This window comes from Eucyclogobius newberryi, unplaced genomic scaffold (genome assembly GCF_026437365.1).
Source record: "Eucyclogobius newberryi isolate DKJ021-1_F unplaced genomic scaffold, fEucNew1.0.hap1 SCAF_7, whole genome shotgun sequence".
Classification (NCBI taxonomy): Eukaryota; Metazoa; Chordata; class Actinopteri; order Gobiiformes; family Gobiidae; genus Eucyclogobius; species Eucyclogobius newberryi.
In genome coordinates this window covers 1,844,244-1,866,727 of record NW_027316389.1, presented here as the reverse complement: position 1 = coordinate 1,866,727, position 22,484 = coordinate 1,844,244, and the positions used below count along the sequence as shown (strand labels likewise).

The following is a 22,484-nucleotide window of genomic DNA, read 5'->3' as shown; positions in this document are numbered from 1 at the left end:
CCCACTCGCGGGTTTGGCCCACCGTGTCTTCGCTCGGATTGGCCCGGCTCGGCTCCTCCCCCTCTCTCTGCGCAGACTGAACTCTTTGAACCGCACGTCTCCGCCCCCATGCTCCGCCCCCATGCTCCGCCCCATGCTCCGCCCCCATGCTCCGCCCCCATGCTCCGCCCCATGCTCCGCCCCCATGCTCCGCCCCATGCTCCGCCCCATGCTCCGCCCCCATGCTCCGCCCCATGCTCCGCCCCCATGCTCCGCCCCATGCTCCGCCCCATGCTCCGCCCCATGCTCCGCCCTCCCTCGTCCTGCCGCATCCGCCGCCGTCTGCACCGATTCACGCACGGACTCGACCCAGCGCGCAGGCACCGGACCCGGAGAGACACGAGCCCCGCAAAGACACGAGACCCGCAAAGACACGAGACCCGCAAAGACACGAGCCCCGCAAAGACACGAGCCCCGCAAAGACACGAGCCCCGCAAAGACACGAGACCCGCAAAGACACGATTGAACAAAATGGCACTTTCCAAAGACCCAAACTTCAAGAAGCTCCAGCAGTGGCACAAAGGCAACGCCGCGGGCCTGAGGATGCGGGACATGTTTGACAGCGACGCGGACCGATTCTCCAAATTCAGGTGAACACACGGGAGGACACACGGGAGGACACACGGGAGGACACTCGGGAGGACACTCGGGAGGACACTCGGGAGGACACTCGGGAGGACACACGGGAGGACACACGGGAGGACACTCGGGAGGACACTCGGGAGGAGGGAGGGCGTGCGCCGGGTTTGGAGCTCGTTTGTCTGTTTGAGGACCGAGGCTGGAGTTTGTGCAGATTTAGTCCTGATTTAGCTCATGTTCAGAGGCGCTTTAGTCCTGGTTTGTGAACAGTTTAGATGCTTTTGGACCAGATGAACCTGGTTTAGCTCGGTCCTGTTTAGGCCCGGGTTTATACTTTTCTTATTGCAGGTGTAGTCCAGGTTTTACCCTTTGTTAGATAAGCTTTAGTCCTGGTTTAGTCCCATATTAGCCCTGGTTTAGTCCCATATTAGCCCTGGTTTAGTCCCATATTAGCCCTGGTTTAGTCCCATATTAGCCCTGGTTTAGTCCCATATTAGCCCTGGTTTAGTCCCATATTAGCCCTGGTTTAGTCCCATATTAGCCCTGGTTTAGTCCCATATTAGCCCTGGTTTAGTCCCATATTAGCCCTGGTTTAGTCCCATATTAGCCCTGGTTTAGTCCCATATTAGCCCTGGTTTAGTCCCATATTAGCCCTGGTTTAGTCCCATATTAGCCCTGGTTTAGTCCCATATTAGCCCTGGTTTAGTCCCATATTAGCCCTTGTGGGCCTGAGGACAGAGAGGACGCTGTTTGACATGTGAGTGATTTGTTGGCAGGACAGAGTCTCTTGTCCTTAAACAAACTGTCCCAGGATCAGCTCCAGTCTCACCTCGCGCTGTTATTGACTCGAAACACTGTCCCGCGCCGTTAGCCCGACATGTCCCGAGTCTTAATCACAAGGTCTTCGTTTGATTGCGCCACATTCTCGCTTCATTGGCACGTCCGCGTCACGTGTCTCACTCTTAAATATTAAATATTAAATATTAAACAGTTTAAATGTGACTTCATGACGTCAGGCCTGATTTGAGTGTTTGAGAGCTGCGCTAGCCCGCTAAAGCTAAGTGCTACTGTCATAGCTTACATTATCGGACGCGGCAATAAAAGTGGCATTTTTCATAATTTTTTGCGGATTAAACATTCAAATCCTTAATTTCACTCACTTCGGGTGTTTTTACTCAAAACTGGAGGTTTAAATGTGTCGGTTTATTCACTTAAAGACACGTTAATTGTGGCCAAACGAGACAAGAATGGATGAACTACTGCAATGAAATGTGATACTAGCTTTTAACGTGTTTATTTATTTATTTATTTATCTCTTGATGAAACGACCTCTTTCTGTTCGCGGTGTAGTTTGCTGTGTCATTGTTCATTCCCGCGTGTACATCAATATGACCTTGTAATTATTTGTGAAATGAAAAGATAGTTTGATTCTACCTGTTAAGTATCATAAATGTTGACTGCTAACAACTATGCTAACTATGCTAACGAGCCAAAGCGATAATTGGTTAACCTCATTTGCGTCAAAAAACGTGCTTTTGCTGTTATTTTATGTATTTATTCACCCGTTTTTATGGTCTATGAACACTTTGTTGTGTTATATATGTTACAGCACTTAGAATAGCCTCGTGAACAGTTATAAATGTACAGAAGATGCATTTTGAGGCTTGCATTAGTGTGTGATTCATTACAGGCGCTTCCAGGTCAATTATCACCGCGTCACATGTACATTATTTGGTGTATGTTAGTTTTCCGTGTCATTCTCTCCGGTTTGTCTCCCGCAGAGTGCTTTTGGGACATTTTGTGCAGGTTCCAGCGTGTTTCTCTGTGACGCGTGGGTTTGGTCACGTGACGTCCCCGCGTGTCTACGTGCACCGCAGCACTCTCCTCCTGAGTCATGACCTATGAAGGAGAGAGTGCATGGAAACAAGGCTGCAGCAGAGGGAAGGGTCAGAAAGAGCAGAGGGAAGGGTCAGAAAGAGCAGAGGGAAGGGTCAGAAAGAGCAGAGGGTGCAGAGGGAAGGGTCAGAAAGAGCAGAGGATGCAGAGGGAAGGGTCAGAAAGAGCAGAGGATGCAGAGGGAAGGGTCAGAAAGAGCAGAGGATGCAGAGGGAAGGGTCAGAAAGGGCAGAGGGTGCAGAGGGAAGGGTCAGAAAGAGCAGAGGATGCAGAGGGAAGGGTCAGAAAGGGTAGAGGATGCAGAGGGAAGGGTCAGAAAGGGTAGAGGATGCAGAGGGAAGGGTCAGAAAGGACAGAGGATGCAGAGGGAAGGGTCAGAAAGGGCAGAGGATGCAGAGGGAAGGGTCAGAAAGGGCAGAGGATGCAGAGGGAAGGGTCAGAAAGGACAGAGGATGCAGAGGGAAAGGTCAGAAAGGACAGAGGGTGCAGAGGGAAGGGTCAGAAAGGGCAGAGGATGCAGAGGGAAGGGTCAGAAAGGACAGAGGATGCAGAGGGAAGGGTCAGAAAGGACAGAGGATGCAGAGGGAAGGGTCAGAAAGGGCAGAGGATGCAGAGGGAAGGGTCAGAAAGGGCAGAGGATGCAGAGGGAAAGGTCAGAAAGGACAGAGGGAAGGGTCAGAAAGGGCAGAGGATGCAGAGGGAAGGGTCAGAAAGGACAGAGGATGCAGAGGGAAAGGTCAGAAAGGACAGAGGGTGCAGAGGGAAGGGTCAGAAAGGACAGAGGATGCAGAGGGAAAGGTCAGAAAGGACAGAGGATGCAGAGGGAAGGGTCAGAAAGGACAGAGGATGCAGAGGGAAGGGTCAGAAAGGACAGAGGGAAGGGTCAGAAAGGGCAGAGGATGCAGAGGGAAGGGTCAGAAAGGACAGAGGATGCAGAGGGAAAGGTCAGAAAGGACAGAGGGTGCAGAGGGAAGGGTCAGAAAGGGCAGAGGATGCAGAGGGAAGGGTCAGAAAGGGTAGAGGATGCAGAGGGAAGGGTCAGAAAGGGTAGAGGATGCAGAGGGAAGGGTCAGAAAGGACAGAGGATGCAGAGGGAAGGGTCAGAAAGGGCAGAGGATGCAGAGGGAAGGGTCAGAAAGGGCAGAGGATGCAGAGGGAAGGGTCAGAAAGGACAGAGGATGCAGAGGGAAAGGTCAGAAAGGACAGAGGGTGCAGAGGGAAGGGTCAGAAAGGGCAGAGGATGCAGAGGGAAGGGTCAGAAAGGACAGAGGATGCAGAGGGAAGGGTCAGAAAGGGCAGAGGATGCAGAGGGAAGGGTCAGAAAGGGCAGAGGATGCAGAGGGAAAGGTCAGAAAGGACAGAGGGAAGGGTCAGAAAGGGCAGAGGATGCAGAGGGAAGGGTCAGAAAGGACAGAGGATGCAGAGGGAAAGGTCAGAAAGGACAGAGGGTGCAGAGGGAAAGGTCAGAAAGGACAGAGGATGCAGAGGGAAGGGTCAGAAAGGGCAGAGGGTGCAGAGGGAAGGGTCAGAAAGAGCAGAGGATGCAGAGGGAAGGGTCAGAAAGGGCAGAGGGTGCAGAGGGAAGGGTCAGAAAGAGCAGAGGATGCAGAGGGAAGGGTCAGAAAGGGTAGAGGATGCAGAGGGAAGGGTCAGAAAGGGTAGAGGATGCAGAGGGAAGGGTCAGAAAGGACAGAGGATGCAGAGGGAAGGGTCAGAAAGGGCAGAGGATGCAGAGGGAAGGGTCAGAAAGGGCAGAGGATGCAGAGGGAAGGGTCAGAAAGGACAGAGGATGCAGAGGGAAAGGTCAGAAAGGACAGAGGGTGCAGAGGGAAGGGTCAGAAAGGGCAGAGGATGCAGAGGGAAGGGTCAGAAAGGACAGAGGATGCAGAGGGAAGGGTCAGAAAGGACAGAGGATGCAGAGGGAAGGGTCAGAAAGGGCAGAGGATGCAGAGGGAAGGGTCAGAAAGGGCAGAGGATGCAGAGGGAAAGGTCAGAAAGGACAGAGGGAAGGGTCAGAAAGGGCAGAGGATGCAGAGGGAAGGGTCAGAAAGGACAGAGGATGCAGAGGGAAAGGTCAGAAAGGACAGAGGGTGCAGAGGGAAGGGTCAGAAAGGACAGAGGATGCAGAGGGAAAGGTCAGAAAGGACAGAGGATGCAGAGGGAAGGGTCAGAAAGGACAGAGGATGCAGAGGGAAGGGTCAGAAAGGACAGAGGGAAGGGTCAGAAAGGGCAGAGGATGCAGAGGGAAGGGTCAGAAAGGACAGAGGATGCAGAGGGAAAGGTCAGAAAGGACAGAGGGTGCAGAGGGAAGGGTCAGAAAGGGCAGAGGATGCAGAGGGAAGGGTCAGAAAGGGCAGAGGATGCAGAGGGAAGGGTCAGAAAGGACAGAGGATGCAGAGGGAAGGGTCAGAAAGGACAGAGGATGCAGAGGGAAGGGTCAGAAAGGGCAGAGGATGCAGAGGGAAGGGTCAGAAAGGACAGAGGATGCAGAGGGAAGGGTCAGAAAGGACAGAGGATGCAGAGGGAAGGGTCAGAAAGGGCAGAGGGAAGGGTCAGAAAGAGCAGAGGATGAGGACAACCCTAGGTCCTTGTTTGAACTAGAAAGTCGTCCCAAACTCAAATTTAGATTATTTAAAACCAAAATGATAAAAGTTGAGTGTTTGACATAGTTTTACACATGTCGAGTGGCAGTTCAAATCAAGGTTGAAAATGACAGGAAGTGAAACAGAATCCCTCTGTGATGTCATCAAAAAGCAACGGTCCATCAAATATGCCGAGTCCCGCAACGTTTAAAACAAAAAGTGTTGTCGGGGGTCAACTCTTGAGTCATGTATATGTATTTTGGCCTTTGTTTACAGTCTGGTTGCTAGGTAACTGTTTATGTTTGACTGGTGTCTCCGCCCACAGCACGACTCTGCAGACCGACGATGGACCAATCCTCATCGATTACTCCAAGAACCTCATCAACGAAGACGTCATGTCCATGCTCTACGCGCTGGTACGTGTCACACAAGCGCCGCCTGTCTCGCTTTGTCCGTCGCTTTGTCCGTCGCCCACGATTGGTCCGCATCACTTTCAGGAGAACAGAATGCAGGTGCAGCACGTGCGCTGACCACAGGGGGCAGTAGTGAACACGACACAAACTCTTCTCCTCTGCAGTGGGCGGAGCCTCCATGTTTGCTCTTCTTGCACTTTTCTCCTGTTTTCACTTTTCTTTGCACGAAAAACTAAAAACGTGAAACTGTAGCACAACGAAGTTCTTTCTTATCCTCTTGTTTCACGTTTTATCAAAGTGTAGAATCCGCTCTACAAACTTTATTATGATATGATAATAATTTAGCACGAGCGTGAGGGGGGAGGAGCTGCGCGAGCGTGAGGGGGGAGGAGCTGCGCGAGCGTGAGGGGGGAGGAGCTGCGCGAGCGTGAGGGGGGAGGAGCTGCGCGAGCGTGAGGGGGGAGGAGCTGCACGAGCGTGAGGGGGGAGGAGCTGCGCGAGCGTGAGGGGGGAGGAGCTGCGCGAGCGTGAGGGGGGAGGAGCTGCGCGAGCGTGAGGGGGGAGGAGCTGCACGAGCGTGAGGGGGAGGAGCTGCGCGAGCGTGAGGGGGAGGAGCTGCGCGAGCGTGAGGGGGGAGGAGCTGCGCGAGCGTGAGGAGCTGCGCGAGCGTGAGGGGGGAGGAGCTGCGCCAGCGTGAGGGGGAGGAGCTGCGCGAGCGTGAGGGGGAGGAGCTGCGCGAGCGTGAGGGGGGAGGAGCTGCGCGAGCGTGAGGGGGGAGGAGCTGCGCGAGCGTGAGGGGGGAGGAGCTGCGCGAGCGTGAGGGGGAGGAGCTGCGCGAGCGTGAGGGGGGAGGAGCTGCGCGAGCGTGAGGGGGGAGGAGCTGCGCGAGCGTGAGGGGGAGGAGCTGCGCGAGCGTGAGGGGGGAGGAGCTGCGCGAGCGTGAGGGGGGAGGAGCTGCGCGAGCGTGAGGGGGGAGGAGCTGCACGAGCGTGAGGGGGAGGAGCTGCGCGAGCGTGAGGGGGAGGAGCTGCGCGAGCGTGAGGGGGAGGAGCTGCGCGAGCGTGAGGGGGGAGGAGCTTGTGAGCGTGAGGGGGGAGGAGCTGCGCGAGCGTGAGGGGGAGGAGCTGCACGAGCGTGAGGGGGGAGGAGCTTGTGAGCGTTCTGAAGAGGGCGAGCTTCACATGACCTTACGGAGCTAACAGCCTCTTATTATAGATGTAATAGATGTTTTCCTAAAGCCGACACTGTCCCTTTAAATAGACTCCTCCCTCTGAGCTCAGTAATGAAGACACTTTATCCCTTTAATCCAATTTTCTCTCTCGCTTCTCTTCTTTCCTCTCGTCCTTTTTCCTCTTCTCTCTCTCCTCTCTCTCTCCTCTCTCTCTCCTCTCTCTCTCTCCTCTCTCTCTCCTCTCTCTCTCCTCTCTCTCTCCTCTCTCTCTCCTCTCTCTCTCCTCTCTCTCTCCTCTCTCTCTCTCCTCTCTCTCTCCTCTCTCTCTCTTCTCTCTCTCCTCTCTTTACATTCTCTCTCTTCTCTTCCCCGTCGTTCTCTTGTTTTGGATGAATGTGGTGATGAAAGTGGTAAAAGTCCTTCTCTTTTCACCTCTTTCTTCTTCTTCTTCGTGACACTTTTCTTTCCAAACCTCTTCTTGCTTCATGGTTTGTTTGACTCTGAGAATGAGGAAACATCGTTTCACAAACTCAAACCAAGATTCTTGTGAAATGTTGGACTTTTGTCTCGACCGCCGTCCTCAGTTTACACAAGAAAGACTTTTAGAATATTCAGAGAGACAAAGACACGTCCAACACAATCGTCCAACACAATCGTCCCATCATGAGCTGACGTCGGAGCCAAACAAACACTGAGGATTTTAAGTCTTTTACACTTTTGACTCCATTTGCTTTTCTATTACAAAAAAACCTGAAAAACAACATATTTCAGCCACAGAAATTGTGCTCGAGCTTCACAAAAGTTTGTGGTGAAGTGTGTTTTATATTTGTAGATTCTTCATGGAAGAACTGCTCAAAACACACAAGATAGTTTCAGCCTTTTAGTTTGTTTGTACTTTGCCATTTGTTCTCTGTGTACTCTGTGTACTCGGTGTACTTGCGTTGTACTCTGTGTGATCGGTGTACTTGCGGTGTACTCTGTGTGATCGGTGTACTTGCGGTGTACTCTGTGTGATCGGTGTACTTGCGGTGTACTCTGTGTGATCGGTGTACTTGCGGTGTACTCTGTGTGATCGGTGTACTTGCGGTGTACTCTGTGTGATCGGTGTACTTGCGGTGTACTCTGTGTGATCGGTGTACTTGCGGTGTACTCTGTGTGATCGGTGTACTTGCGGTGTACTCTGTGTGATCGGTGTACTTGCGGTGTACTCTGTGTGATCGGTGTACTTGCGGTGTACTCTGTGTGATCGGTGTACTTGCGGTGTACTCTGTGTGATCGGTGTACTTGCGGTGTACTCTGTGTGATCGGTGTACTTGCGGTGTACTCTGTGTGATCGGTGTACTTGCGGTGTACTCTGTGTGTGATGTGACTCCTGCTGTGTCCAGGCCGAGTCTCGGGGCGTGGAGGAGGCCAGAGACAAGATGTTCTCTGGAGAAAAGCTCAACTTCACTGAGGTAACGGGAGGATCACCATCGTTTGAGCCGTAAAGAGTGAAAAAAGACCTTATTCAATCAAACCGTCACCAAATGTTCATCATTAACACACTTTAGTCATAAATACTCTCTCCAGGAGCTTCAGTCTCAGATTTACACCTTAATTTGTTTAAAAATGTGTTGAAAAGTCTCATTTTTGTGCTGTTTGATCTGCAGAACCACCGGGCGCCACCAGATGGAGACAAACCGCTCCACACAGTTCTGTTTTTCCACGCTCTCGACATAAAAACCGTTCACCCGGAAACGACACGATGAATTGAACGATCTAAATGTTTTTCATCATGTCACGTTTTCAAACAGAAATAATATGAGACAAATGACCAAAATGTGACAGATTTGGGACATTTAAATGTGACAAATGGACAGAGCAGCTTTAAAATGAACTGAGAGTTTCTCTGGTTCAGAAGTGAGACACATGAAGCTGCAGCAGCTCCGACTTTCACTGAGGCTGAGCTCACGGTGACTCAGCAGATTCACACTATATACACACTATATACACACTATATACACACTATATACACACTATATACACACTATATACACACTATATACACACTATATACACACTATATACACACTATATACACACTATATACACTACACACTATATACACTACACACTATATACACTACACACTATATTCACACTATATACACACACACTATATACACTACACACTATATACACACTATATACACACTATATACACACTATATACACACTATATACACACACACTATATACACTACACACTATATACACTACACACTATATACACTACACACTATATACACTACACACTATATATACACTATATACTACACACTATATACACACTATATACACTACACACTATATACACACACTACACACTATATACACACTATATACACGCTATATACACACTATATACACACTATATACACTAGACACTATATACACTACACACTATATACACACTATATACACACTATATACACTACACACTATATACACACTATATACACACTATATACACTACACACTATATACACACTATATACACTACACACTATATACACACTATATACACTACACACTATATACACACTATATACACTACACACTATATACACTACACACTATATACACTACACACTATATACACACTATATACACTACACACTATATACACACTATATACACTACACACTATATACACACTATATACACTACACACTATATACACACTATATACACGCTATATACACACTATATACACTACACACTATATACACGCTATATACACTACACACTATATACACACTATATACACACTATATACACTACACACTATATACACGCTATATACACTACACACTATATACACACTATATACACTACACACTATATACACACTATATACACTACACACTATATACACACTATATACACTACACACTATATACACACTATATACACTACACACTATATACACTACACACTATATACACACTATATACACTACACACTATATACACACTGTATACACTACACACTATATACACACTATATACACTACACACTATATACACTACACACTATATACACACTATATACACTATATACACGCTATATACACTACACACTATATACACACTATATACACTACACACTATATACACACTATATACACACTATATACACTACACACTATATACACACTATATACACAACACACTATACACACTATATACACACTATATACACTACACACTATATACACACTATATACACACTATATACACTACACACTATATACACACTATATACACACTATATACACACTATATACACAACACACTATATACACACTATATACACAACACACTATATACACAACACACTATATACACACTATATACACAACACACTATATACACAACACACTATATACACACTATATACACTACACACTATACACACTATATACACACTATATACACTACACACTATATACACACTATATACACTACACACTATATACACTACACACTATATACACTACACACTATATACACACTATATACACTACACACTATATACACTACACACTATATACACACTATATACACTACACACTATATACACTACACACTATATACACACTATATACACTACACACTATATACACACTATATACACACTATATACACACTATATACACTACACACTATATACACACTATATACACAACACACTATATACACTACACACTATATACACTACACACTATATACACACTATATACACTACACACTATATACACTACACACTATATACACACTATACACTATATACACACTACACACTATATACACACTATATACACACTATATACACACTATATACACACACTATACACACACTATACACACACTATATACACACTATATACACTACACACTATATACACACTATATACACACACTATACACACACTATACACACACTATACACACACTATATACACACACACTATACACACACTATACACACACTATACACACACTATACACACACTATACACACACTATACACACTATATACACACACTATGCACACACTATACACACACTATACACACACTATACGCACACTATATACACACACACACACACACACACACACACTATACACACACACACTATAGACACACGCACTATAGACACACACTCTATACACACACACACACAAAGACCTTGTGTTCTTGGAGGAAGATGAGAAATAATCACACGTTTCCTTGATGAAACTCCTGATTATTTCAGTGTTCGAGTCAAACCCTCGTTTCTATTGAACACGTTCTGAACACGTTCTGAACACGTTCTGAACACGTTAGCGGTGCAAACGTGTGACTGGAGCTTCTGGAGACAAACTATAAATAAATTATTAAAAGTATTTTTTCTTTTTTTGACCTTCAGGGCCGCGCCGTGCTCCACGTGGCGCTGCGGAATCGCTCCAACTCTCCCATCCTGGTGGACGGCCAAGACGTGATGCCCGAAGTGAACCGCGTCCTGGACAAGATGAAGTCCTTCTGTCACGTAAGCATCAGCCCAAGTCCTGCTCTGTACGCCGCCTGGTGAAGGGGCGGAGCCCGAGTCCTGCTCTGTACGCCGCCTGGTCAAGGGGCGGAGCCCGAGTCCTGCTCTGTACGCCGCCTGGTCAAGGGGCGGAGCCCGAGTCCTGCTCTGTGCGCCGCCTGGTCAAGGGGCGGAGCCCGAGTCCTGCTCTGTGCGCCGCCTGGTGAAGGGGCGGAGCCCGAGTCCTGCTCTGTACGCCGCCTGGTGAAGGGGCGGAGCCCGAGTCCTGCTCTGTGCGCCGCCTGGTCAAGGGGCGGAGCCCGAGTCCTGCTTTGTACGCCGCCTGGTGAAGGGGCGGAGCCCGAGTCCTGCTCTGTGCGCCGCCTGGTGAAGGGGCAGAGCCCGAGTCCTGCTCTGTACGCCGCCTGGTGAAGGGGCGGAGCCCGAGTCCTGCTCTGTGCGCCGCCTGGTGAAGGGGCGGAGCCCGAGTCCTGCTCTGTGCGCCGCCTGGTCAAGGGGCGGAGCCCGAGTCCTGCTCTGTACGCCGCCTGGTGAAGGGGCGGAGCCCGAGTCCTGCTCTGTGCGCCGCCTGGTGAAGGGGCGGAGCCCGAGTCCTGCTCTGTACGCCGCCTGGTGAAGGGGCGGAGCCCGAGTCCTGCTCTGTGCGCCGCCTGGTGAAGGGGCGGAGCCCGAGTCCTGCTCTGTGCGCCGCCTGGTGAAGGGGCGGAGCCCGAGTCCTGCTCTGTGCGCCGCCTGGTCAAGGGGCGGAGCCCGAGTCCTGCTCTGTACGCCGCCTGGTGAAGGGGCGGAGCCCGAGTCCTGCTCTGTGCGCCGCCTGGTGAAGGGGCGGAGCCCGAGTCCTGCTCTGTACGCCGCCTGGTGAAGGGGCGGAGCCCGAGTCCTGCTCTGTGCGCCGCCTGGTGAAGGGGCGGAGCCCGAGTCCTGCTCTGTGCGCCGCCTGGTGAAGGGGCGGAGCCCGAGTCCTGCTCTGTGCGCCGCCTGGTGAAGGGGCGGAGCTGTCTGTTTATTAAAATCAGACGAATTTAACAAAGTCCAACTGACCTTTGCGTTTCGCTCCGTGACGTTTGCGTTTGGTGTTTCAGAGAGTGCGCAGCGGAGCGTGGAAAGGCTTCAGTGGAAAGTCCATCACAGACGTGGTCAACATCGGCATCGGCGGCTCTGATCTGGTGAGTTTGATACAAAGACACTGTAACTCTGGGTCACAAGCGGCTGTGCAAGTGAAGGTCTGAAAGAGGAAACCTCCCCTCAGTTTACAACAGCCTCATAAGGCCTTGGCAGAAATCTAACCCTGGGGCCCCTGGTGGTGTTTAAAGCATGTGTCCCTGTGCCTCTCTAGGGCCCCCTGGTGGTGTTTAAAGCATGTGTCCCTGTGCCTCTCTAGGGCCCCCTGGTGGTGTTTAAAGCATGTATCCCTGTGCCTCTCTAGGGCCCCCTGGTGGTGTTTAAAGCATGTATCCCTGTGCCTCTCTAGGGCCCCCTGGTGGTGTTTAAAGCATGTATCCCTGTGCCTCTCTAGGGCCCCCTGGTGGTGTTTAAAGCATGTATCCCTGTGCCTCTCTAGGGCCCCCTGGTGGTGTTTAAAGCATGTATCCCTGTGCCTCTCTAGGGCCCCCTGGTGGTGTTTAAAGCATGTATCCCTGTGCCTCTCTAGGGCCCCCTGGTGGTGTTTAAAGCATGTGTCCCTGTGCCTCTCTAGGGCCCCCTGGTGGTGTTTAAAGCATGTGTCCCTGTGCCTCTCTAGGGCCCCCTGGTGGTGTTTAAAGCATGTGTCCCTGTGCCTCTCTAGGGCCCCCTGGTGGTGTTTAAAGCATGTGTCCCTGTGCCTCTCTAGGGCCCCCTGGTGGTGTTTAAAGCATGTGTCCCTGTGCCTCTCTAGGGCCCCCTGGTGGTGTTTAAAGCATGTGTCCCTGTGCCTCTCTAGGGCCCCCTGATGGTGACGGAGGCCCTTAAGCCGTACTCCGCTGGAGGACCAAACGTTTGGTTCGTCTCAAACATCGATGGGACTCACATGGCCAAAACCATCAACCAACTCAACGCAGAGACCACACTCTTCATCATCGCATCCAAGGTAGAGGGAGGGGCCGCATAGAGGGAGGGGCCGCATAGAGGGAGGGGCCGCATAGAGGGAGGGGCCGCATAGAGGGAGGGGCCGCATAGAGGGAGGGGCCGCATAGAGGGAGGGGCCGCATAGAGGGAGGGGCCGCAGAGAGGGAGGGGCCGCATAGAGGGAGGGGCCGCAGAGAGGGGGAGGGGCCGCAGAGAGGGAGGGGCCGCAGAGAGGGGGAGGGGCCGCAGAGGGGGAGGGAGACGCGTGGGGCTGGATTTTGGCGTATATAACTGCTGTTTATAATCTCCATAGCAACAGCGGTTTGAGTCCATGTGGGAGGGGCTTGTTTTGAATGTGTTTCTGGTTCTAGACCTTCACGACTCAGGAAACCATCACCAATGCCGAGTCGGCCAAAGAGTGGCTCCTCAAAACGGCCAATGACGTGAGTTTAGCCTGACCTGCGGCTAACGCCACGAGCTAACCATGCTAACGACGCACACGCTAACGAGGACTTTCTCTTTCCAGGCGTCGGCCGTCGCCAAACATTTTGTGGCTCTTTCGACCAACGGAGTGAGTCTGTTTCTCTTGTTTTGGTCTCACATTGATGACACGTGGTGTGGGTGGATCCCTCATTATCATACGGGGGGAGGGGCCTGGACACACCCTTTAAAGGATATCAGACCAGTGACCTCATGGTCATGTGGAGGAGCACATGGACGTGGAATTCATTTAGAATCGTTAGTTATTTTCAAGAATCAAATAAATAATGCATTAAACATCAGCCGATCTTCATCATTGTGTTTATGGTGGTGTTTCCATGGTGATTGTTTCCATGGTGATTGTTTCCATGGTGATCGTTTCCATGGTGATCGTTTCCATGGTGATTGTTTCCATCTTTAAAAGCTTCTTGTCCATAATGCGTTTCCGTCTCGATTGCTTCTCAGGCTAAAGTGAAAGACTTCGGGATCGACACTGCAAACATGTTCGAGTTCTGGGACGTAAGTCGACCTTTGCTTCTGACACGTTTGATTGACACGTTTGATTGACATGTGTTCGTTTGTGCAGTGGGTCGGAGGTCGTTACTCTCTGTGGTCAGCGATCGGTCTGTCCATCGCTCTGCACATAGGTAAGAACAGATGACCTTTGACCTCCTCGTCACAAATTGAATCTAAAGTCAACTTTTCTTTTCTGTTTCAGGGTTTGAAAACTTCGAGCAGCTTCTGTCGGGAGCACACTGGATGGTACGTTTCATGTTTGACATTTATCATTGAAGTATTTCCTCATTTTTGTTCCTTTTGTTTGTTTCTTTTTGGCATAATCATCATTTTATGAATGAAAGAGAATTATTGTGTTTTTATCTGGGATTTAGTGACAGTTTATCTCCCACAAAACACTGACGTGTTCTCTCCTCACACTGACGTGTTCTCTCCTCACCCTGACGTGTTCTCTCCTCACACTGACGTGTTCTCTCCTCACACTGACGTGTTCTCTCCTCACACTGGGGTGTTCTCTCCTCACACTGACGTGTTCTCTCCTCACACTGACGTGTTCTCTCCTCACACTGACGTGTTCTCTCCTCACACTGACGTGTTCTCTCCTCACACTGGGGTGTTCTCTCCTCACACTGACGTGTTCTCTCCTCACCCTGACGTGTTCTCTCCTCACACTGGGGTGTTCTCTCCTCACCCTGACGTGTTCTCTCCTCACACTGGGGTGTTCTCTCCTCACCCTGACGTGTTCTCTCCTCACACTGGGGTGTTCTCTCCTCACACTGGCGTGTTCTCTCCTCACACTGGGGTGTTCTCTCCTCACACTGGGGTGTTCTCTCCTCACACTGGGGTGTTCTCTCCTCACACTGGCGTGTTCTCTCCTCACTCTGGGGTGTTCTCTCCTCACACTGACGTGTTCTCTCCTCACACTGGCGTGTTCTCTCCTCACACTGACGTGTTCTCTCCTCACACTGGCGTGTTCTCTCCTCACACTGACGTGTTCTCTCCTCACCCTGACGTGTTCTCTCCTCACACTGGGGTGTTCTCTCCTCACACTGACGTGTTCTCTCCTCACACTGACGTGTTCTCTCCTCACTCTGGGGTGTTCTCTTCTCCAGGACAGTCACTTCTGCAGCGCTCCTCTCACTCAGAACGTTCCGGTTCTCTTGGCGCTCCTTGGGGTCTGGTACATAAATCTGTTTGGTGCAGAGACCCAGGCGCTGCTGCCCTATGACCAGTACATGCACCGCTTCGCCGCCTACTTCCAGCAGGTCAGGGGCCGAACACTTGAGCACGAGCCCGGCGCTGTGAGAAGCTCTAATGGTTTCAGCTCTTTGTTGTTCAGGGCGACATGGAGTCCAATGGGAAGTACATCACTAAAGACGGCAGCCGAGTCAACTACAGCACGGGCCCCATCGTGTGGGGGGAACCAGGAACCAACGGACAGCACGCCTTCTACCAGCTCATACACCAAGGTCAGGACCACTACTATTGAACCAGGATCAGAGCCCAAAACAGCACAAAAACTACAATAGAACCAGGATCAGAACTCAAAATGACACAAAAACTACAATAGAACCAGGATCAGAACTCAAAATGACACAAAAACTACAATAGAACCAGGATCAGAGCTCAAAACGGCACAAACTGAACATGGGAAACGACCAAACGGTTTTCCTCTTGTTTTTCCAGGAACACGCATGATTCCTTGCGACTTCCTCATTCCAGCTCAGTCGCAGCATCCAATCAGAAACCGCCTCCACCACAAGGTCAGTGCTGGTACTGCGGCCGAGCGGTTCTCCCGGGTCAAAGGTCGTGGTTTCTATTCCCGCTCTTTCTCTCTGAGCTCAGATCCTGGCGGCGAACTTCCTGGCTCAGACTGAGGCTCTGATGAAGGGCAAGACGTCTGCTGAGGCTCGAGGGGAACTGGAGAACGGGGGACTGAAGGGAGAACCTCTGGAGAAGCTGCTGCCGCACAAGGTGAGAACCACACGTAACACAGAGGAACCACACGTAACACAGAGGAACCACACGTAACACAGAGGAACCACACGTAACACAGAGGAACCACACGTAACACAGAGGAACCACACGGAACACAGAGGAACCACACGTAACACAGAGGAACCACACGTAACACAGAGGAACCACACGTAACACAGAGGAACCACACGGAACACAGAGGAACCACACGGAACACAGAGGAACCACACGGAACACAGAGGAACCACACGTAACACAGAGGAACCACACGTAACACAGAGGAACCACACGTAACACAGAGGAACCACACGTAACACAGAGGAACCACACGTAACACAGAAGAACCACACGGAACACAGAGGAACCACACGAAACAGAGGAACCACACGTAACACAGAGGAACCACACGTAACACAGAGGAACCACACGTAACACAGAGGAACCACACGGAACACAGAGGAACCACACGAAACAGAGGAACCACACGAAACAGAGGAACCACACATAACACAGAGGAACCACACGGAACACAGAGGAACCACACGTAACACAGAGGAACCACACGGAACACAGAGGAACCACACGTAACACAGAGGAACCACACGTAACACAGAGGAACCACACGGAACACAGAGGAACCACACGGAACAGAGGAACCACACGGAACAGAGGAACCACACGAAACAGAGGAACCACACGAAACAGAGGAACCACACGTAACACAGAGGAACCACACGTAACACAGAGGAACCACACGTAACACAGAGGAACCACACGTAACACAGAGGAACCACACGTAACACAGAGGAACCACACGTAACACAGAGGAACCACACGTAACACAGAGGAACCACACGTAACACAGAGGAACCACACGTAACACAGAGGAACCACACGTAACACAGAGGAACCACACGGAACACAGAGGAACCACACGGAACACAGAGGAACCACACGGAACACAGAGGAACCACACGGAACACAGAGGAACCACACGGAACACAGAGGAACCACACGGAACACAGAGGAACCACACGGAACACAGAGGAACCACACGTAACACAGAGGAACCACACGTAACACAGAGGAACCACACGTAACACAGAGGAACCACACGTAACACAGAGGAACCACACGTAACACAGAGGAACCACAAGGAACACAGAGGAACCACACGGAACACAGAGGAACCACACGGAACACAGAGGAACCACACGTAACACAGAGGAACCACACGTAACACAGAGGAACCACACGTAACACAGAGGAACCACACGGAACACAGAGGAACCACACGAAACAGAGGAACCACACGTAACACAGAGGAACCACACGTAACACAGAGGAACCACACGGAACACAGAGGAACCACACGTAACACAGAGGAACCACACGTAACACAGAGGAACCACACGAAACAGAGGAACCACACATAACACAGAGGAACCACACGGAACACAGAGGAACCACACGTAACACAGAGGAACCACACGTAACACAGAGGAACCACACGTAACACAGAGGAACCACACGGAACACAGAGGAACCACACGAAACAGAGGAACCACACGTAACACAGAGGAACCACACGGAACACAGAGGAACCACACGGAACACAGAGGAACCACACGTAACACAGAGGAACCACACGTAACACAGAGGAACCACACGTAACACAGAGGAACCACACGTAACACAGAGGAACCACACGTAACACAGAGGAACCACACGTAACACAGAGGAACCACACGTAACACAGAGGAACCACACGTAACACAGAGGAACCACACGTAACACAGAGGAACCACACGTAACACAGAGGAACCACACGGAACACAGAGGAACCACACGAAACAGAGGAACCACACATAACACAGAGGAACCACACGGAACACAGAGGAACCACACGTAACACAGAGGAACCACACGTAACACAGAGGAACCACACGTAACACAGAGGAACCACACGGAACACAGAGGAACCACACGGAACACAGAGGAACCACACGGAACACAGAGGAACCACACGGAACACAGAGGAACCACACGGAACACAGAGGAACCACACGGAACACAGAGGAACCACACGTAACACAGAGGAACCACACGTAACACAGAGGAACCACACGTAACACAGAGGAACCACACGGAACACAGAGGAACCACACGGAACACAGAGGAACCACACGGAACACAGAGGAACCACACGGAACACAGAGGAACCACACGGAACACAGAGGAACCACACATAACACAGAGGAACCACACGTAACACAGAGGAACCACACGTAACACAGAGGAACCACACGTAACACAGAGGAACCACACGGGAACACAGAGGAACCACACATGGGAACGTAGAGGAACCACATGGGAACGTAGAGGAACCACATGGGAACGTAGAGGAACCACACGGGAACACAGAGGAACCACACGGGAACACAGAGGAACCACACGGGAACACAGAGGAACCACACGGGAACACAGAGGAACCACACGGGAACACAGAGGAACCACACGGGAACACAGAGGAACCACAGGGGAACACAGAGGAACCACACAGAGTAACCACACATGGGAACACAGGAACCACACATGGGAACGCAGAGGAACCACACGAAACAGAGGAACCACACGTAACACAGAGGAACCACACGTAACACAGAGGAACCACACGTAACACAGAGGTAACACAGAGGAACCACACGTAACACAGAGGAACCACACGTAACACAGAGGAACCACACGTAACACAGAGGAACCACACGGAACACAGAGGAACCACACGGAACACAGAGGAACCACACGGAACACAGAGGAACCACACATAACACAGAGGAACCACACGGAACACAGAGGAACCACACGTAACACAGAGGAACCACACGGGAACACAGAGGAACCACACATGGGAACGTAGAGGAACCACATGGGAACACAGAGGAACCACATGGGAACACAGAGGAACACAGAGGAACCACACATGGGAACACAGGGCTCACTACGTTTGACTCTGAGACGTTTGTACAAAAATGCACTGAAGACTTGAGCAGATCAATTTTGACGAAAACATTCTCCGTCCTTTACTTTTACCTCGGGCGAAATGAATTATAATAAAAACATCGTCTGCTTGAGAAACTACTACATGTACTACTACATGTACTACTACATGTACTACTACATGTACTACTACATGTACTACACTACTACATGTACTACTACATGTACTACTACATGTACTACACTACTACATGTACTACTACATGTACTACACTACTACATGTACTACTACATGTACTACACTACTACATGTACTACTACATGTACTACTACATGTAGTAAGTCCTGTGCCACAAAAAGAAAACTTAAAGCAGAAGTGAGTAACGGCAGTGATAGAGCTCCCCCTGCCGCTCCCCCTGCCGCTCCCCCTGCCGCTCCCCCTGCCGCTCCCCCTGGTGGAACTACACTGTCAGAACAGACGACATTTGTCACCTTTAAAAATGTCATGTAACATGTGTTTTCCACTGTGAGACAGCAGGGGGCGACGCCTGACAAGACATATTTAACCATCACAGGGACTTTCAATGAGGTGGAAATGTCACGTAGTTCAGCTTTAATGTGACACCCACCATTTTCCAACTCAATTATCGTTTTTTCTACGATTTAAAAAAAAAAAAAAAAAAAAAAAACACACAAAAGAATATTTCTATCATCTGACCCAAGTTTGGTCACATTTTTGTCTGTTTTACTTCATATTTAGTTCATTTTCTGTTTTGGACGTTAGAAAAACATAAAATCACGTGTTTTTTGTCTTTTTCTCCACCAGGTTTTTGAGGGAAACAAACCGAGCAACTCCATCGTGTTCAAGAAGCTGACGCCGTTCACTCTGGGCGCGCTCATCGGTCAGACCACCTCCCCTTGACCGCCTCCCCTTGACCACCTCCCTTTGACCGCCTCCCCTTGACCACTTCCCCTTGACCACTTCCCCTTGACCGCCTCCTTTTGACCGCCTCCCTTTGACCGCCTCCCTTTGACCGCCTCCCTTTGACCGCCTCCCTTTGACCGCCTCCCTTTGACCACCTCCCTTTGACCACCTCCCTTTGACCGCCTCCCTTTGACCACCTCCCCTTGACCGCCTCCCCTTGACCACCTCCCTTTGACCGCCTCCCCTTGACCACTTCCCCTTGACCACTTCCCCTTGACCGCCTCCTTTTGACCGCCTCCCTTTGACCGCCTCCCTTTGACCGCCTCCCTTTGACCGCCTCCCTTTGACCACCTCGTTTCTTGTGTTTTCAGCCATGTACGAGCACAAGATCTTTGTCCAGGGCGTCATCTGGAACATCAACAGCTACGACCAGTGGGGGTCAGTATGGAGCCCAAAACGGCACAAACACTACAACAGAACCAGGGTCAGAGCCCAAAACGGCACAAACACTACAACAGAACCAGGGTCAGAGCCCAAAACGGCACAAACACTACAACAGAACCAGGGTCAGAGCCCAAAACGGCACAAACACTACAACAGAACCAGGATCAGAGCTCAAAACGGCACAAACACTACAACAGAACCAGGGTCAGAGCTCAAAACGGCACAAACACTACAACAGAACCAGGGTCAGAGCTCAAAACGGCACAAACACTACAACAGAACCAGGGTCAGAGCTCAAAACGGCACAAACACTACAACAGAACCAGGATCAGAGCTCAAAACGGCACAAACACTACAACAGAACCAGGATCAGAGCGTGGTAGTTCCCTCTGCTGCCAGTAGGTGGAGCTTCAGTGTGTGAGTCTTTGTGCTTGTTCTTCAGTGTGTGAGTCTTTGTGCTTGTTCTTCAGTGTGTGAGTCTTTGTGCTTGTTCTTCAGTGTGTGAGTCTTTGTGCTTGTTCTTCAGTGTGTGAGTCTTTGTGCTTGTTCTTCAGTGTGTGAGTCTTTGTGCTTGTTCTTCAGTGTGTGAGTCTTTGTGCTTGTTCTTCAGTGTGTGAGTCTTTGTGCTTGTTCTTCAGTGTGTGAGTCTTTGTGCTTGTTCTTCAGTGTGTGAGTCTTTGTGCTTGTTCTTCAGTGTGTGAGTCTTTGTGCTTGTTCTTCAGTGTGGAACTCGGGAAACAGTTGGCGAAGAAGATCGAGCCGGAGCTGCAGGACGAGGCCGAGGTTTCTTCTCACGACTCGTCCACCAACGGACTCATCAACTTCCTGAAGAAAAACTTCTGAAGCGCCCGAGCGACGCCCGTCTGTCTGAACCCGCTTCTCACATTGTTCAGAACCTGCTTCTCACATTGTTCAGAACCTGCTTCTCACATTGTTCTGAACCTGCTTCTCACATTGTTCAGAACCTGCTTCTCACATTGTTCAGAACCTGCTTCTCACATTGTTCTGAACCCGCTTCTCACATTGTTCTGAACCTGCTTCTCACATTGTTCTGAACCTGCTTCTCACATTGTTCAGAACCCGCTTCTCACATTGTTCTGAACCTGCTTCTCACATTGTTCAGAACCCGCTTCTCACATTGTTCTGAACCTGCTTCTCACATTGTTCTGAACCCGCTTCTCACATTGTTCTGAACCTGCTTCTCACATTGTTCAGAACCCGCGTCTTCTATTGTTCAGAACCCACTTCCTCTCATTCCTCTGAGCACTTTATGTCGTGACCTTGGTGTTACAAAGGTCCTTGTTCTTGTGGTGAAACTGTAGGTGGAACAGCTTAAGCAGCTAAATCCGCGGCGACTCAAATGAAATGAAATTAATATAAAAATAAACGCCTTTGTGTCCCTGAAATGAATGAGTTCTGGTTTTATTTGTCTCTTTCTCGGTTTATGATTTGATAAAAGGACAAAACTTTAATATAATAAACACACATTTCCATAAAAGAGGAATAACAAACGTACAATAACTGAAATGAACTTTCTTGATCAGGTTTTGGGTTCGATGCCAGTTTCCAGCATCTTTTTTACCCTTTCAGCTGTTCGGTGTTCTTATGGTTCCTCTGGTTCCTCTGGTTCCTCTGGTTCCTCTGGTTCCTCTGGTTCCTCTGGTTCCTTTGGTTCCTTTGGTTCTTGTATATGTAGTTTTCCAGAGAGAGAACGTCACAATCGACCCAACGACATCAGACGTGTTACGAGTCGCATCCGTCAAAGTGAAGGGCCCTGAACCACAAAGAAAGAATAAATATTCCAACATCAAAAACTAATGAAATTCTGTTATAAAAAATCAC

The 22,484-nt window shown here is 50.0% G+C and overlaps 1 protein-coding gene across 1 annotated transcript; it reads left to right on the top strand.

The window, feature by feature from the left end:
• The first annotated feature begins 350 nt into the window (after window positions 1-350).
• Window positions 351-21,496, top strand: LOC140348739 (glucose-6-phosphate isomerase-like). Its single transcript, XM_072434801.1, has 18 exons — window positions 351-629; window positions 5,422-5,512; window positions 8,066-8,134; window positions 11,135-11,254; window positions 12,337-12,420; window positions 13,176-13,322; window positions 13,672-13,743; window positions 13,827-13,871; window positions 14,246-14,299; window positions 14,367-14,427; window positions 14,499-14,542; window positions 15,409-15,561; window positions 15,636-15,765; window positions 15,983-16,059; window positions 16,142-16,270; window positions 20,100-20,175; window positions 20,570-20,636; window positions 21,365-21,496. The coding sequence occupies exons 1-18, from the start codon at window positions 511-513 to the stop codon at window positions 21,483-21,485; spliced, it is 1,659 nt and encodes a 552-aa protein (XP_072290902.1). The 5' UTR covers window positions 351-510; the 3' UTR covers window positions 21,486-21,496.
• Window positions 21,497-22,484: the final 988 nt, after the last annotated feature.

Bases quoted from the DNA above. Each gene is read 5' to 3' on its own strand.
- LOC140348739 (XM_072434801.1), top strand. From the start codon at position 511: ATGGCACTTTCCAAAGACCCAAACTTCAAGAAGCTCCAGCAGTGGCAC. The intron at 14,300-14,366 runs GTAAGTCGACCT...TCGTTTGTGCAG, and splicing joins ACATGTTCGAGTTCTGGGAC to TGGGTCGGAGGTCGTTACTC. The intron at 16,060-16,141 runs GTCAGTGCTGGT...CTCTGAGCTCAG, and splicing joins GAAACCGCCTCCACCACAAG to ATCCTGGCGGCGAACTTCCT.